Genomic DNA, 13,349 nt, shown 5'->3' with positions numbered 1-13,349 from the left:
GTTTGTAACTTTCTGATAGCCACATCTAGGCCACTCATAATGGCTTCCCTATTAACTATAATAGGTAAAACTAGCAAACGAAAACACCTACTTCTTACCTGTTGCCTTGGTTCGTCAAGCTCTTTCTCCAGGTCCTCCAGCATGGTCACGGCCTGCTCCCCATTCTCGGGGCGGTGCTCTCGCAGCCAGGCCTGCAGCTCCTCAGGCAGGATGGCCAGGAACTGCTCCAGCACCAGCAGCTCCAGGATCTGCTCCTTGGAGTTCACCTCGGGCCTCAGCCACTGACGGCAAAGCTCCCGGAGCCGGTTCAGAGCCTCCCGAGGCCCAGCAGAGTCAGAATAATCAAAGTGCCTGAACTGCTGGCGGAAGGGCTCCAGGCCGCAGGTGTCTCCGTGAAGGCCAAAGTCCTGCCCCCAAACATAATTCTCTTCTTCAACCTTTACAACTATAAGTCCTTCTTGTTCTTTTGGAGCATGGTAGGCCAAGGCTGCAGCTTTTCCTGACATTCTGGGCACAGACAGTCTGGAAATGCTGCCCAGTTGAGGCAGGGAGGGAATGGAAGTCTGTGTCTGAGAATTCCAATTCTTCAGGGAGCTCCTGAGATGGACAATGTGGAAAAAGTGTGTTTAGAATACATATACAGGATTTTGAAGACCAGTTACCAGACTGTGTAGGAAAGAAAAGTGACTAAAAGGGAGCTTCCATATAAACAATACGGGGATGCCCGGCTAGCTCAGTCAGTAGAGCGTGCAACTCCTGATCTCAGAGTCATGAGTTTGAGTACCAGGTTGAGATGAAGCCTACTTAAAACATAAAAATAAAATAAAAAATAAAAATAAATAAACAATACATTAATGGCGATATAGCATTTTTTCAAGATATGAAATAGAAAATTTAAGAACACTAAAATCAACTCAACCTTTGGAAATAATGCTAGAGTTAACATTGGGGATAATAAATAGTGCTTTTAGATTATGGAAAGCAGGAAAAACACTGTAGTATATTATTACTTCTCAGAATAATAATCACCATTTTTTGAGTACTTACTAGATACCAAACACTAGCTGGATATTTAACATAAATTTATTTAATTTCCCTAATAATTCTATTAGGACAATCAGATAATATGCTTGTTTCTAAATGAGGCTACTGAGAAGCATAAGCTGACCAAAAAGATAGGTAGCCTGTAAGCAGCAGAACCAGATTCTGCAACAAAAATATTGAGCTCTATTAGCCATGGGGTCTCCCCCAAAGAAGGGAATTTGCACTTAATAAACACCTACTGGGGCACCTGGGTGGCTCAGTAAATTAAGCATCTGACTTCGGCTCAAATCATGATATCACAGTTTGTGGGTTCGAGTCCTACGTCAGGCTCTGTGCTGACAGCTTAGAGCCTGGAGCCTGCTTTGAATTCTCTGTCTCCCTCTTCTTTCTGCCCTTCTCCTTCACACTCTGTCTGTCTCTCAAAAATAAATAAACATTACAAAAAGTTTAAGATATATAGGGGCACCTGGGTGGCTTAGTCAGTTAAGCTTACAACTCTTAACTTTGGCTCAGGTCATGATCTCACAGTTCGTGAGTTCCAGCCCCACATCAGGCTCTGCGCTGAAAGCAGAGCTTGCTTGGGATTTCTCTCTCCCTCTCTCTCTCTGCCCACCCCTTCGCCCCTGGCTTGCTCTAAATCTCTCTCAAAAAATAAATAAACATTTTTTAAAATCTACCTGTTATGGGCAGGGCACTTTACAAATACTATTTTACTGGAGTTTGACAATAATACTATGTGGTAAGTACTATCACCCCCATTTTACTAATGAGGAAACTGATATTTTTAAAAGTTATATAATTTAGGGGTAACTGGGTGGCTGGGTTGGTTGAGTGTTCAACTCTTCATTTCGGCTTGGGTCATGATTCCAGGGTCTTGGGATCAAGCCCTGCATCAGGCACCACCTGAGCATAGGGCTTATTTAAGATTCTCTCTCTCCCTGTGCCCCTCTTCCCTGCTCTCTCTCTCCCTCTCTCTCAAATAAAATAAAATGAATAAAATAAAAGTTAAGTAATTTACCCAAGGCCCCAACACGGTAAGTAGCAAAGTAAGAATATGAACTTAGTATTTCCCAACTCTAAAGCACTTTTTTTTTTTTATTACAGATAGGGGTTAACCCAGGACAATCTTGGTTGATGCTATTTATTTTAAGTGATTTTAAAAATGTCAGGAAAGGGCCAAGGAGAATGACCAGAGTGAAATGTACAAACAAGGAAGAATTCTTGACTTTAAGTCACAGGTTCTGAGATGGTACAAAGAGAAGAAGAATGAACTCCTTCATACAGTATTTTGACAAATACTTGAGCTATGTGCTTGGCGGTATACTGAACAGGATTTTCAGATTAAAAGGTCTGTCCTCAAAGACTCCATAATGTGGGAGAGCAAGAGGGAAACCAGCAAATACAGTGTGGTAAATCCAAGGATACAGGGGAGCAGGCAAGGCAGCACAGAGAGAGACAACTAAGACCAGGGAGACCTGCCTGCCTAGAGGAGACACATCAGCAGAGTCTGATAAGAGTAAGCCAGGTGAAGATGTAAAGTCAAGTCATCCAGGCAAAGACAACAGTGGGCAGAAGATATGGAAACTGAGGAAACTGCAGGTGTTTTAGGAAGGCCAGACTGGTGGTTGTTCCTCTGGCTCAGAATCGGCCACGGAGTATGGATGTCACGACAGACTTCCCGAGTCAGAATCCCTGTGGGTAACGTTTCAGTAAGTGCCCCAAATGCTTCTGATGTAAAGCCATAGTGAATGGGGGAGAGGGGTGGGGAGGGGGGGGAAGGCCAGAGAGCCTGAGCATAGTTAAGAAATTATAAGAAAGGAGACACCTACAGAGGGTCTGACAGGCTGTATTGCAAAGTTTGCATTTGATTCCCACAGCCACAGGGATGGCTGGAAGGTCTGTCGGCCCACCCGGGAAGGAGTATGGAGAAAAGACAGAAAAGGGTCTGTTGCTACCACTTGGACAAGGAGGGCCTGAGCTATGAAAGCCAAAGATAAAGACAGGAGATCTGACAGGAGTTAGGCACACACAGGATAAGGGTTTGGAAGAGAGGGGAGTCAAGGACTTGGGCTGGTGCTGGTGAGTGAAATGACAGTGGTATCATCATTTCTTGAGCTATGTATGACAAAATTAAGTCTGAGATACCTACAAAGCTGTGTTTCCTAAACTATTTTTTCCATACACACCTAAACACAGAAACTCAGGAATATTTTTCCTCTTAATTTTTTTAGTATTTGAAAAATACTAGACACATTTCTTTAGTTCTTATTATGTGATGACTGGCATTTAAGAAATCCCCTAACACTGCATCATCAGATCTGTGCATCACTGTGTTCATAGCATTTATCAAGAGTTGCATCCTTTACATAGTGACCACTGGTCTATGTCACGGATTTTGTCCTTTAATTTTAATGTTTGTGATACTATTGAGTTTTTATTGTAAATATTATGCTTCACCAAATTGTGCTCCATGAGTGTGTGACTGAAGGGAAGTTTTCCATCATAAAGCATTGTCTCTCTTCCTTCTCCATCTCCTTTACAAGCCCATCCTCCTCTACACAGAGTTCCACTTAAGTCTACCACTGTTTTCACTGTCTCCCAGGCATCTCTACTCTGGATCTCTCATCTGAGCACCAGCCCTATTTATTCACTGTTTCTCACTCCCATAATGCCTCTTGAATTTCTCAAAAGGACCTCAAACAGTACATTCATGACCAACTGATGATTCCTCCCACTCCAAATCTGTTCCTCTCCCAGCGGCCCCCTCTCAGGAAGTAGGAACATCCACCTGGCTGCACTTCTAGAAAACCTGAAAGCATCCCTAACACCTCCTTCCTGTATTTAATGCAATTAAGCCCTACTGATTTTATTGCCTATCTCCAGAATCTGCCCTTCCCCATCTCTGCCACCATTTTCATCCCAACAACCATCCTCTCACACTATTCAGTAACACACAGTCTGCTCACACTGTAACCAGACAACCTTTTCAAATTACAAATCTGATCCTGTTCCTCTCACCAGTGTTTTTAAAAAGCAAATGCAGAAGCAAAAACAAAACCCTTAGCCAATCTATTCGATTGTACTCATCTCATTTTACCCCCAGCTTGAGTCAGAACCTCCTATGTGGAGTTTTATATTTATAAAACATCCTGCAAGGAATTCTGATGTGCAGGCAGGGTTGGTTCATTCAAGGAGTCATAAGAGACACAGTGAAAGAGAATTTTGATCCTCTCCCTCAGAGCACTTCTCTCATTTTGCCAGAATATATACTTTAGTGGGACTATTGGGTGTGCCTATCTTTCCATGATTAAAACAGTGAGTTACATCAACATTTTTGCTCACCATTTTAGAACTATCATTCACCAATCCACAGTACAGAATACACACACACACACATAAATGAATACCACTACAATTTTAAAAAAAAGTTTCAAAGAAGCAGTGATCAGCACTGTCAAATGCTTAATAAGGACTGAAAAATGTTTCCATGGCACTTCTCATAGTGTAGGGAGATGACTTAGCTCATAGGAAGAACGCCAGCTTTGGAGTCAAGAGACAGAACAGTTTGGAATCATAGCACAGCCTCTTACTAGCTGTGTGACAGCAGTCACCAACCAAACCTTTCTGAGATTCCATTTCCTCTCCTAAAAACGGAGTTAATAACACTTTCATTGCAGTGTTATTATAGGAATTGGAAGTAACATAAGACATCTAGAGTAGTGCTAGATGTATTTTGTATATCTTTTTATTCTGGTGTTTTGACAACTGGGCCTTGCTTTCACTGGAAGGACTGTGAAATAAACTAGATTCCTACAGATTCCTAGAGATAATAAACTCACCTACAAATGTGCTTTTCGTATGCAAACCAACCCAGAGCCCACACCCCACCACCTCCAGTACAGGGCTTTCACATTCAGGGCTACCACTCCCCTACCCAGGGTCAGAGGCCAGAAAATTAGGGGCAAGCCCTGTGCTTCAGAGCACACTGAAAACTGTTCTAACTAGCCAATCCCAAACCTGCTTGCCCTGCCTCACCCATTCCTTCCCACAGAAACCAAAATACAGGCTCCTGCCCCCTTTCCCCTCACCTGGTGTCCTGACTGATCCTGTGATTTCACCATGTCACCATTTGGGGCATGGCATGACCCCTCCTCTTGGAAACTATGAGTAACAAATTATCTTTTCAATGGCAATCATCTCCTGATCTGTTGGCCTCAGCATACCTAAATAATAATAAAACATATTTTAAAACACTTGGCCCATAGCAGGTTCTCAATGCACAGTAGATATGGCGCAAGGGAAAGGCAAATCCACATCACAAGGCGTGGGGTATAGAATAGGTGTTACTGGGGAAACTTACCAGCTAGGGGTCAGTGAATTGAGCACAGGTCCTGTGAGGCTTCCATCATCCCACAAGAGGGAAGTCTGGAGAGAGGTGCTGCTGTTTCAGGAAGAGCTCCTTCTACCTTCTCAGTGTCAATGTTAAGAAAGCAGCCTTGTCAGTGGGGGCTATAGGTCGACTACTTGGCTGACCTATGTTTATTAAGTGCCACTGTTTACAGAGTTGTCTGTGGAGAGGGCTGGAAGCTCAGTTATGGCCCTCCCCTCTGAGAGGTGAGAGCTTGGTCCCAGCTAGCTCTTAGGCCAAGCAACCTAAGAACCTCCAGGTCACTTTTGGACAAAACTGCTTGCTGCAGCATGGCTGTTATTATAATGTATCTGCATTGTTTGCTTACTATGTTGTAACAGAAAGCACGAATTGAGTTCTTAATTGTAGAATCAAGCACTGTCTACCTGTTCATTTCATCTTCACAGCATTTTAAGGCCTAGATTCTACTATTTTACTGAACAGAAACTGAGAAGCTACTTAATTTGCCTCACGTCACATCGCTTGGAAGTGGTGAAATGCGGACTGTTCTGAAACACAGTGTGACTCGAGTCCATACTCTTACATATGTACTCTGCTAAACTACCTTTTCACATCTGCCTTCCCCACCAAAGCAACAGCCCTTTCCAAGAGATCTGTTTTTCCACACATTTCTTCAATATTTACATAATGCTTACTTTGTGCAGGCACTGCACTAGGCACTGAGCAAAGAATTCTATAAAGACCTGTCCTTGTCATTACAGAACTTAAAATTTTAGTAGGAAGGCAGACGTTAAACAGGACGCATAATTACCTAACTTAGGCGTGATAAGAACTACAAACGGGAAAGTAGAAAGGGCTCTGAGGGTGACTGATAAAGAATCTATCTAACCTAGACTGGGGAAGTCAAGACGGTCAGTTGAGACCTGAGTCAAGAGCGAGCTCTGGCCGCTTAGTAAGAAGTGGAAGGAAAGATTCCATCAATTCATCTCCGACTCTTCAGCCTGCTGCCTGGCACACGGCGGCGCACGGTAAGAGCTTGTGAAGTGAAACAGCACTAGGGCGAGTGGATGAGCAGGCAAACCAACAAATGCAAGAAGAAATGGCCCGACTGACGTACGCGCAGACGGACGCAAGCGTCGAGGCGCGGCCACCTGGTACAGCCGCAGGCTCTGACAGTGTCAGGACCAGGCTGAGGCAAAGCGCCGGAGGGCAGAGGCCGGACTGGGGCGGTTTGGGAAGCACCCGGGGCCGCGCTGCCGGACGCCCTCACTCACCCTTCGCTCGGCGAGCTGCGGGACAGACCCCCAAGGAGGCAGCGGGGCGGGCTCGGGCCGCGCGCGCCGGAAGTGGGGACGGGCACGCCCCTCTAGGAAGCCGGGAGGACTGCGGACTTGCAGCTCTGTGGCGGGCGAGCGGCGCGGAGGCTTGGGAGGAGGGGTGCGAAGCCGGGAGGAGTAGGTCTCCGCGGAGGGCCTGGTGGGGACCGCACCGCTTCAAAATGGTTGACAGGCGAAAGAGAGAAGAAAAAAGAAATACAGGAAGAAAGAGAGAGAGAGAGCCTTATCTCCAAGGAGATAAAAATAGAACCCTCCATCTGTACATTTGGGGAAGAGGAGGACACGACCACATTCGTACACCACAAACACCTGTCTTCAGTGGCAGTTCTTGAGGCTTGGGGTGGAGTGCGTGGGGACGGAGGGGAGGGAAGGGCCGACCCCAGGCTTGGCGAGAGTGCGAAGCGGAGAATCGACGCTCCTGTAGTGGGCAAGGGCGTGCAGGGCCAGGACGGAGCAGGAGAGTGAGAGTAATTTTTTCATAGAAGGAGCTACTCAAGCTGAGTCTTGTCTAAGGACTAAAACGTTGACTTACAGGAGTGGCCTGAGGGAGAGCACCGTAGTGGGAAGTTCAGGGCATGCTGGGGAATTAGCCCAGCATCTCAGTTGGCTGGAACCTAGGCTAAGGATACAGTGGTGTCAGGTTTGGAGAATTTCAAATGCCAAGCTTGGGAATTAGGAATGCATTTAGTAATCAGTGTGGGCCATTTACACATGACACAGACTTCATGATGGGGAGGTATCTGACATACTGAGTAGAGTGGATTAAGGGAAAAATAGATAAGAAAAAGAAGACAGGTATTTAGAAATATGAACTAGCATAGGATTTGCTAGTACCTGAAAATATGTTTGAAGATAGAGAAGGGGATGACATCGCCAAGGGAGATCTCATGGAAAATAAACAGGGAATTAAAAAACACCAGTGTGTGGGGTTGGGAAGGGCAAGAAGAGATAGAGAAGGGGAGCTTCTCCGAAGAGGAGAGCCCAGATGGTTCAAAGCGAGTGTTTCAGGAGAGAGAACAGGTGACTAGCAGATGGGGCAGAGAGCTGGAGGAGGTGAGAAGTCAGGTGATGCTGTTTTTTAGGGGAGGGGCAGGAGAAGGGCTGGAGAAAGACTTAACTGTGGAACGGAGTTGCCAGGGGTTAAGAAATGTATGATAAGACACTGAAAATAGGAAATAGTTTCTTTTGAGAAATGTGATCGTGCACAAAGAGAAAAAAAGAACACTTGGTTGGACTAGGCAACAAGATTGAAAAGTGTTTGTTTTTTTAAAGATACTAGAGATCTAATTATATTTATAAAAAAAGGTAAAATGTGAGTAGGAAGAAAAATTGAAGATAGAAGACAGATACAAAGCTGATGGGGAGAGAATGATACAGATAGGTGGAGATGTCTCAGAAAATAAGATGAAGCATTATAATTAAAAAAATGGTACATTTTGGTCTGTGTTTTGATGCTCTGAATGCAGAACAGCGAAACAGTATTGATTAGTAATGCTGATTTTACAAGTAAATACAGTTTGTTGAATCTTCACAAACTGAACATTCTCCTGTTCCAGCACTCAGCGAAGAAACAGAACATTATCCATCTTCAGAAGTCCCTCCTGTGCTCTCACGTCCCCACCCTCCTTTGGCCCTGAAACAGAGCCACTACACTGAACTCTGAACATGACAGGTTGGATTTGCCTCTTTTTCTACTGTATGTAAATGGAATTCAATATGCACTTTTTTAAGTCAGTTGTCATTCAACATTGTAAAATCCATTCATATTGTGAGACATACACTGTACATTTTTACTTCTAATATTACATTGTATGAGTATGCCAATATCCATTCATTCTATTATTGATGAACATTATTGAAAGTGAAGTATTTAAATCTCTATATACTTTAATTTTTGGATGTTAAACCAACCTTGTATTACTAGGACAAATTCCACTGAATCACACTGTATACTCCTTTTTTACATATTAATGAAGTTAGCTTGCTAATATTTTATTGAGGACTTCTGTGTCTATATTGTTAAAGATATTGGATGGTTTTCTTTTCCAGATATTGTTTTCTTTTCCTGTGATGTCTTTGTCTGCTTTGGCATCAAAGTAATTACTGATCATCTCTATTTTCTGGGAGAGATTGTGAAAGACTGGTATAAACGTTTGATAGGCTTTACTGGGCCTGTTCTTTTCTTTGTTAGAAAGTTTTTCATTATTAACTCAATTTCTTTACTTTTCATAAATTTATTCACATTTTCTATTTCTTTCTCAGTCACTTTTAATAATTTGTATATTTCAAGTAATTTGTCCATGACACTTATGTTGTGTAATATGTTGGCATGAAGTTATTCATAGTATTCCCTTATATTCTTTTAAATTATTACAGAGTTGGTAGTGATGTCCCCTCTTCTCTGCTTTTATTACTCTTTTTTTTTTCTTGATCAGTCTATTAAAGGTCTGTCAATTTTTGCTTATATTTTTAAAGAATAAAATTTTGGTTTCACTGATCTTTATTAGTTTTCTGTTTTCTATTTCAGTAATTACTACTCTAATCATTATTAATTCCTTCCTTCTGCTTTTTTGTTGTTAAGTTTGCTGCCTATTTTCAAGTTCCTTAAGCTGGAAACTTAGATTATTGACATGAGATTTTCTTTTCTAACATAGGCATTTTATTTTATTTTAATTTTTTTAACATTTATTTATTTTTGAGAAAGAGAGAGACAGAGACAGAGCATGAGTGGGGAAGGGGCAGAGAGAGACACACACACACACACTCAGAATTCAAAACAGGCTCCATGCTCTGAGCTGTCAGCACAGATCTGGACATGGGGCTTGAACTCATGAGCCACAACTGAGCTACCCAGACACCCAGAATTTAAAATATTTTCTAATCTCCTTTGTGATTTCTTCTTTGAGGCACAGTTATTTAGATATGGGCTGTTTGATTTCCAAATATCTGTAGAACTCTCAAATTATTCTGTTGCTCATATGCCCCCTGCAACAACGGAAGCTCCATCAGCGCCTCTCATCTGAAGTGGCTCTGGTCTCTCAGCCCTCAAGTGAACCCCCTCACTGGGCACCCTATTTCTTGCATGTAGAATCCTAGAAATCTGACAGGCTGCCTTCATTTTGTCTGCCTGTCTGTCTGATTCAGTCCAAGCTTGTGGTATTTCTGGTGATATAACATTCTCAAAAACCATGCTGGTCTTCTGTGGATATTTGGGGTTCCTACAGCTATATGCAGGGTTCTCCACAGATCCTTCATGGGTACCCCCATTTCTGTTTCTGGTTTCTCTTGAGATAGTTGATTGGATCCATGAGTCACACGCCCAAGCTCTTTACCAAAAGTTTGTCTAGCTAAACTCATGGCCTTGTCTCCAGAGCAAGGATAGGCTGGGAAATGTTCTAAGTCATCAAGTACTGATTCCTTTTTTGCTTAACAGTTCCTTTCTCAATTTATCTCTTTCCTCTCACATTTTACTATAATCAACAAGGAAAAAACCTGAACACATCTTTCATACTGTGCTTGGAAAGCTCCCCATCTAAATATCCAAGTTCTTCACTCACAAGTTCTATTTTCCACTCAACAGTAGAACATGATCCAGCCAAGTTTCAGCTAACTGTGCAACAAGTATCACCTTTTCTCCAGATTCCAATAATGTGTTCTCCATTTCCGTCCGATACCTCACCAGGAGTGTATTGAATGTTCAATATTTCTAGCAAAATTCTGTTCATGACAATATATGTATTCTCTAAGACAACAGAAAACTGCTCTACTGTCCTTTTCCCTTACTTACAGATTCTTGCCAGAGTCAGTTTTAACATCCATATTTTTACCAACAATCTATTCAAGGCAAGTTTTTCTATCATGAGCCTCAAGACTCTTTCAGCTTCTTGTCATTGCCCAACTCCAAAGCCACATGAACATTTTTAGGTATTTGTTAAAGCAGCACCTCACTTCTGGTGCCACAGAGTGGCTTAATGCCCTGGCCCGTGGGGTCATTCAACAGGGACCTAGAGGAGGGAACGGACGAATGAAAGAGACAAGAGACACAAAGAAGGAGAGCAAGACAAGAGGTCTGATCAAGCTCCGTAGGTTATTTGGGGACTTTAAGAGTGCCCACCCATGGGGCCACAAATTCAAACCCGGTAGGCAAGCCAGACTGGGCCGCGCATTCACTCACACATACACACCAGAGGCTATAACATTCCCTCCCACAGAGGTTTTACAACCCAAATCGAGGCTTAGAGGAAAAATGCTTAACCGAGCAGTTTTTCTTTTTGTTTACTTTTCTTACTTTCTGTTAACATTTAACAACAAAAATTCTTTTCCTTTAACCCTAATTCCTTGTGCCTTGAAAAATCCTTTTCTTGTCCCATAATCATCACTATTTCTTACCTCTCCAGATCTGTCTCACAAACGGGCAACTCTGTGGCCATCACTGCGGATCTTCACTCACTTTCTTGTGGAAGCGGCGATCCTTGGGAATGTGGCCATCTTTCCGGGAGCGACGTTCATCCGGGCCCTGTACTCTACGCCCCTTGTTGGGCACCAATATGCCCCAGCCCGCGGGGTCATTCAACAGGGACCTAGAGGAGGGAACAGATGAATGAAAGAAACAAGAGACACAAAGAAGGAGAGCAAGACAGGAGGCCTGATCAAGCTCTAACGTTTAATTATGGAGGCTGCTTATATATGTGTGCAGGGGGAAGAAAAATGCAGGAGAAGGAAAGAATGCAGGGGGAGGCACAAGGTACCAGGGACCTGTCAGACGTTAACAGATGGTAATCTCAGTTCCTGGAGCCAATAGTTATTTATGACTAAACCGCTGCTGATCTTGCCGTAACATTCCACCAGGGTTGTTTAACTCTGTCGTAACCTTCTTCCACCAGAGTTCTTTTAACCCTATCTTTGGCTCCCGACAGCTTAATACAACAGAAAGTTATTTTCTCACAGTCTGGAGGTTATAAATCCAAAATCAAGGTGCTGGCAGGACCGCGCTCCTTCTGAAAGTTCCAAGGTTCATAACTATTTCCTAACTTCTGGCAGTTTCTGGCAATCCTTGGTGTTCTTTGCCTTGTAAATGCATCACTTTAATGACTGCCTCCACATTTGCATGGTGTCCTTTCCCCTCTGTTAGTCTCATTTGAATATGAATCTGCCTCTTCTTATAAAGACCCCAGTTGGTGAGTTAGGGCCCACCTTAATCCAGTATGATCTCATCTTAACTTGATTACATTGGCAAAGACCCTATTTATAAATTAACAGGTACCAGAGGTTAGGACTTGAACATATCTTTGGGGATGGGAGACACAATTCAACACACAACAATATGTTAAGTACAAACCAAGAGTCATTCAAACACTGTGACTTGGTTTTTAAGTTGAAGAGTTCAAACTGATGCCAGCGACCTCACTGATTGAAAACACATGACCTGATTTGAATTCGACTCTAGAGGTCTTGGGGAATTCTGCTGTTTCTGATACACGCCCACTCATTTCTGTCAATGTGAACCTTGGAAACTGACTATATTGGCCATTAGTTCACTTTCTGAATCTCAGTTTTCAGCACTGGTTCTGTTTTTAAAAAGTCACAGTCAATTGGATATGCATATTAACATTTCAAAGGTGCTGATTTGTCCATAATTTAGTTCTATCATTCAAAAAACAAACAGTAGCAGCCTACTGCTGTTAATAATTATTAACCTTTGTTAATATTTAATGACAGGAAGCAAAGTTATATTTTTCATTTAGCTTCACAATTTGGATTTCCCTTGTTTACTTGGACCTTGCGATTAATTTTTAGATTAAAATTAATTCTTTGTGATGACTGATTATACGGCCTAAAGGAAATTAATTTCTCATACAATATAATATTTGATAAGCAAAAGTTCACATGTAGGTCTTTATGTTCAACTTTCTGAAGAAGAGGTCTGTAGTTTCTATCCTAGTCTCAAAATAGTTATTTTGCCCTAAAAGGATTAAGAACCACTGCTCCAGAACCTTATACCTAAATCAGACATATGTCAGTTTGGCCAGTTTCCCCCAAGAGGAAATGCAATAGGAAATAGAAATGAGGTAGAATACTGGTGGGTGGGCTATCAGTTTTATTCTTGAGAATCTAATATCATTTCCCATGCATGTATTATGACTCCTAATATCTTTGGAAACCTTTGACTTCTTTTTGCCTTACTGAGAGAAACCTCTTCAGTGTCAGCTGGCATGGACCACAGCTGGGTCTAGGGTTGTTTGGCTGACTGATCAAACTTAGATTCCAAGCTGGCTCCTCAGCCTCAGAATGCAGACATCTTTGGTAACACTCCACAAAGCAACAAATCTAGCACAATCTGAAAAACGGTTTGATTTTCTCAGTTAAACACTCACAAAGCCTATGTTGACATCAGCATTTCCAAGTAAAAAGTTAACAATACCTTTATCTTTGCACATAAGAATTGACCTCTGGTTAACTTTTTCCTTCTCTTTTACTAAAAACCTAACAAAAGTAGTATGTCAACTATGGTATTCTCTCATATACTGCTGGTGGGAATGAAAAATGACTCAGCCACTCTGACAAACAGTGTAACAGTTTCTTAAAATGTTAAACATACA

The 13,349-nt window shown here is 42.4% G+C and overlaps 2 protein-coding genes across 2 annotated transcripts in view; one reads left to right on the top strand and one right to left on the bottom strand.

The window, feature by feature from the left end:
• The window catches only part of ZNF397 (zinc finger protein 397), a 43,720-nt gene that overhangs the window by 18,010 nt on the left and 12,361 nt on the right, over positions 1-13,349 (top strand).
• ZSCAN30 (zinc finger and SCAN domain containing 30) overlaps positions 1-13,349 on the bottom strand; it is a 128,396-nt gene that overhangs the window by 113,493 nt on the left and 1,554 nt on the right. The window contains exons 2-3 of the mRNA XM_029921663.1: positions 11,140-11,330; positions 99-597 (exon numbers count right to left, since the gene is read on the bottom strand). Of these exons, the coding sequence (XP_029777523.1) occupies positions 99-597; positions 11,140-11,180 (540 nt within the window). The 5' untranslated portion in view covers positions 11,181-11,330. The remainder of the gene's footprint in view (positions 1-98; positions 598-11,139; positions 11,331-13,349) is intronic.

Source organism: Suricata suricatta, chromosome 14 (assembly GCF_006229205.1).
Source record: "Suricata suricatta isolate VVHF042 chromosome 14, meerkat_22Aug2017_6uvM2_HiC, whole genome shotgun sequence".
Lineage (NCBI taxonomy): Eukaryota > Metazoa > Chordata > Mammalia > Carnivora > Herpestidae > Suricata > Suricata suricatta.
The sequence above is the reverse complement of the archived record's forward strand: the minus strand, read 5'-3'. Positions and strand labels throughout refer to the sequence as shown.